The 4,570-nt window shown below is 35.1% G+C and overlaps 1 protein-coding gene across 1 annotated transcript; it reads right to left on the bottom strand.

Moving 5' to 3' along the window:
* Window positions 1-1,529: 1,529 nt before the first annotated feature.
* On the bottom strand, window positions 1,530-4,367 carry LOC133293610 (aspartic proteinase NANA, chloroplast). The gene is made up of 2 exons (XM_061492201.1): window positions 3,649-4,367; window positions 1,530-2,343 (listed from the first exon to the last, which is right to left on the bottom strand). The coding sequence occupies exons 1-2, from the start codon at window positions 4,365-4,367 to the stop codon at window positions 1,530-1,532; spliced, it is 1,533 nt and encodes a 510-aa protein (XP_061348185.1).
* Window positions 4,368-4,570: the final 203 nt, after the last annotated feature.

The raw sequence follows: 4,570 nt of genomic DNA, 5'->3' as shown, positions 1-4,570 counted from the left end.
TAATCATCGTTTGATGGAAGGAAATCAATGATTAAAATTGAGCGTGAGATTTATTGTTCTTATACCGGTTTAAATCTTGTCTGTTTGTTATATATATATATATATATATATATATATATATATATATATATATAATCAGTTGCGGAATCAAGATTTTTTTTTTTTTTTGGTAAATAGCGGAATCAAGAATTTACATAAGGGGGCACTGGCAACACATAAAATATTATTTATGTCTACATATTTAGTGCTTGGGCCTCCAATTTTTTTTAAAGAAAATTTTAAATGCATTAAAAAATAAAAGAATATAAATAAGAAAAGAAAAGAAAATTTAACTTTTGTTATATTGCCTCCCATCAATATATTTTTTTTGATTGAAAAGTGAAAGATATAATAAAAAAAAAAATCAAAATAAAGAGTGAGAGTTGGATGATAAAGTATGAACTAATCCCTTATTAGTTTTCCTATGCAGCCCGCGCCAAAATCACCGTTCTTAATAAATGAGGCTTCACACATAACCCATCTCTTAAATCGCAATTGCAGATAACTTATAATAGTATGTAACAATTTAGCAATATCCTAATCCCACACTCTTTTGTAATTAAAACTATTTTAAAACTCTGCAATAAATTCTGCATATAATCTTATCAGGATAACAATTCTTTAAGCACTCTTTTTATATATATATATATATATATTTTTTTCTTCAAATTTTGGGGGAGGCCGTTCCGGCTCTGTATATAATATCGGCCAGATTACAAAAATACTGCTTTAGATTTAGAGATAAGGACTCCAACATGTTACACAGAAAACATATGCCTTTATTTAGGGATACTCTTTGTCATTCTTTCCCGAAAAAAAAACAAAAACAAAAACAAAAAGTAACACATACACTTTGCGATGACATAATAAATGATGAAGACGCCAGTTACTTTTATTCGTTTAACGGAAATCATAAAATAGCATTTGATTGATTGTGACATCTCTCTATTATTCAAAGTTAGGAGCAATGCTTGTTGGGCAACTGGCATGCATAGTTAGTTTATTGCGAAAATCTAATTCACTCTTCTAGGCCTTTTGCTATAAAAAAAAAGCTATATATATATATATATATATGTTGTGTGTGTGTGTAATTTCTCACTACCTAAACGTAAACTGAAAGTTTTTTTTTTTTTCTCCTCACTTTGCAAAAAAGTAAAAAAAAAAAAAAAATTAAATAAAAGAGATAAAGGAGGGTAGTGAATATGCAATATATTGTACCTTCAACGAAATCTGTGGTCTCCAGCCACGTATCATGAACATCATAAAACTTCAATTAGACATATGATACATGTTTACACGTAATATGTTACAAAGCATTTGAAAAGAGAAAAAAAGAAAAGAAAAGAAAAGAAAACTGAAAGAATAATATGACCATATTCGAACAAAACAAGCAACAATCTAACTTGTTTGTCTCCACAACATAATGAGGGAGAAAGTAAAATAAAAATAAAAATAAAAATAAAAATGAAAATGAATGACCACAAGAATAACTAGGTGCAAGTAGAAGGAGCAAACCCCAGAATATTTTTAGCCAAGTCAAATTCCCAGAGATGATTTTGTTGCATAATATTGCCTATAACAGAGGCACCACCTCCCTCTATAGCAATAATTCCAATGCATTTCACTTGGGGTGCTACATCAATGATGTAGCTTTTCACTGGTGGTTCAAACCTAGCACCCCCAGCAAAATGAAACACTAACCTTGGCACCACACTCTCATCAAACCCTTCAGCACTAAAGCAATAATCCAACACTCCAAAATCCCCAGAAACCTTCTTGACTTTGTATAGGGACTTGCTCAAAGCCTCAAACACTGGCTCATAGGCTTCATCAACTAGGGTGGTTAAGGTTGTTCCTGAGTCAATTATAGTGCCTCCTTGTGCATCAAAATCCCAAACCTGAGGTGGGATTTTCAACATTTGTCTTCCAACTGAGATTCCTACAATATTCACACCATAGAATGGAGCAGCCAAAACAAGTTCTGTTGTTCTTATTTCACTCAACAATTTGGCTTTGTGGCTACCAAAAGTTAGATAACTAGAAACGTTTTTATGGCTCAAATGGTCAACTAGACAATAGGAGAATTTTCCACCGTATTTTAGACTTGCTTTATCAACAAATGACTCATTGGCATAGCCTAGACCCAATATGCCACCTGTCTCTTCATTGAAGGTTATACCATTAAGCATTGATTTTGTGCATCCAATTGTCATATTATGCAGTTTTCCCTTCTTTCCATTTGTGATGTCTACTGTGATAGTGTCAGTGCCAAAGAATCCCTTTGCAGATGATCCATCAGCATAGCTGTCAAGGATAAGATCAGAAACAAAAAATAAATAAATAAATAAATAAAATCAATAATTGAACATAGTAGACAAAATAAAATTCATGTTTTGTCAAAGAGAAACTCATCAGAATTGAAGAGGGTTTGGTTTTGATTGGAAGAATTAATGTGAAAAATTATGTAGATGGGATTTTCTAGGTGAACTTGGTAAAAGTACTATTTGGAGGGAGAGTGTGACCAGAGGGTTATGTTCCCGCAAGACTTGGATGCAGAAATGTGGGTCATGTGATGCTCACCTACTAACATTAATTCTCATTTATAACCAATGGTTGGATGCTGGAAAGAATGGTTGCTGGGTCACCAGCAGGAGCATGACACCTTTTGTGCTTGTGTCTGTGTATGAGAGGTACCTTTTTGTTAATAAGTACCCTAAAGACCAAGCACATTATAGATCTTTTATTATGAAGGACATAAACAGGCTTATTATTAATATACACTCACTTCTTTCAGAACTTTAAATTCTTTGCAGGGCTAGAAATCTTCTGTTCTTTCAAGTCCACTCTAAAGGGCCTTTAAGGCTTTAAGTTGTGTAGTTAATAGAATAATGCTAAGTGGAAATTTAAAAGGGGGGGGGGGGGGGGGGGGGGGGGGGGGGGGGGGGGGGGGGGGGGGGGGAATTGGTTTTGTGCAACAAATAGATCACTTGAACCTTAAACCAAACAATCCATTGACAATATGGGCTTGTGGCTAGAGTCATGCCATGAAATGCTTAATCATACCATACCCAACAAAATGTGAGAACATCTATTGGGAGATTTAGAACAAGAAAAAAAAACAAAATTAAAAATCAAAATCAACCCTCTTTCAATGTTCTGGTTGGTTTTTGAAATGGAAACTGGACTCCTTAATATTCTTTTCAAAAAGGACATATTACTCCCAACCGCCTTAATTGGTCATCTCTCTCGCCCACAAAAGAGAAACTAAATTTGAGGTCCAAAAAGATAGCCTTTAATTTCTCCTCTCTCTCTCTCTCTCTCTCTCACCCAATTCATTAGCAACACTTGTTTCCAGAAGAAAATAGAAAGGACTTAAATTGGCAACAGTGCTTGTTACAAACTCTGTTTCTTACTCTCTCTTTTTCTGAAAAATTGTTGTCCCATTCTGCAAATCTTTTCTTCTTTCAGAACAACCCCATTATTTTATTCAAAGCAAAAAAACTAAAATCAATAACAAAACCAAAACTTTTTAACCCCTCCCCCCCCCCCCCCAAAAAAAAGAAAAAAGAAAAAGAAAAAAAGACAAAGAAGTAAGAACATTTTACCAACCTGAAATCATATAGGCAAGGAGCAGAAGCATTAGGACAATAACTAAGAGAAAAGAGGTCACTGAGATCAATCTTGCACTTATGAGAAGAACATGTCACAGTTTGAAATGAATGAGAACGTTGAGGACAAAACACCCCATTACAAGGATTATTAGACCTGACCCTTGTTCTTGTTCTGGTCTTTGTCCTGGTCCTTGTCCTTGTCCTTGTCCTTGTCCTTGACCCTCCCTTGTGTTTATGTGAACCACCACCACCACCATGATGGTTTCTTGAAGGCCTATTATCTCTACAATTAAACCATGTAAACTCGCTTCCTGTGTCTGCAACAAGCCAGAACTTCTGACCCGGTGTTCCAACTTGAACTTGCACAAAGTACTCACCAAGTCCAGAGTCTCTTCCTGAATGCATTGGCATTTCGAATTGAAGCATTTCCCAATCCTTCCTTCTATGGTGGCTTTCATTGCTTCTGAGTCCCCATCTTTGGTTCATCCTCTGGCGCCTAAGAAAGTCCCTATAAATGAACCCTTTCATTGCTTCAAGCTGATCCACCCCACCAACAACGCGATGATCATGCCTGTGCACAAGTTCAAGGCTCATTTTCTTCACACCCTCATCCTCATCCTTCTCATCATTGATGCCATGAACAATGATGATTGGAATCAAAAGAAGGGTTGTGATGATGAGGATTCGATCACTCCATTGCATCCTCTTCCTCCTCATCTGCATATATAATAAAATGTATATATATTTGTGTATATATATATAATTCTTATGTTTGTTGAAATAACACCTCTCAATCACCTTCTCAAAACAAGAATATGTTTGTTTTGCATAAAAAGTTGTTATGGGGCTATGAATAAGAGAATAAAGTGGCTAGAAATAAGAGAGAATTTGAGCTGGTTTTGTTGCAGATGGGTCCATTT

Source organism: Gastrolobium bilobum, unplaced genomic scaffold (assembly GCF_033153095.1).
Source record: "Gastrolobium bilobum isolate Gb01-03AN ecotype WA unplaced genomic scaffold, APGP_CSIRO_Gbil_v1 utg18084, whole genome shotgun sequence".
In the NCBI taxonomy this organism is placed as follows: Eukaryota; Viridiplantae; Streptophyta; class Magnoliopsida; order Fabales; family Fabaceae; genus Gastrolobium; species Gastrolobium bilobum.
This window is presented reverse-complemented; position numbering and strand designations above follow the sequence as displayed.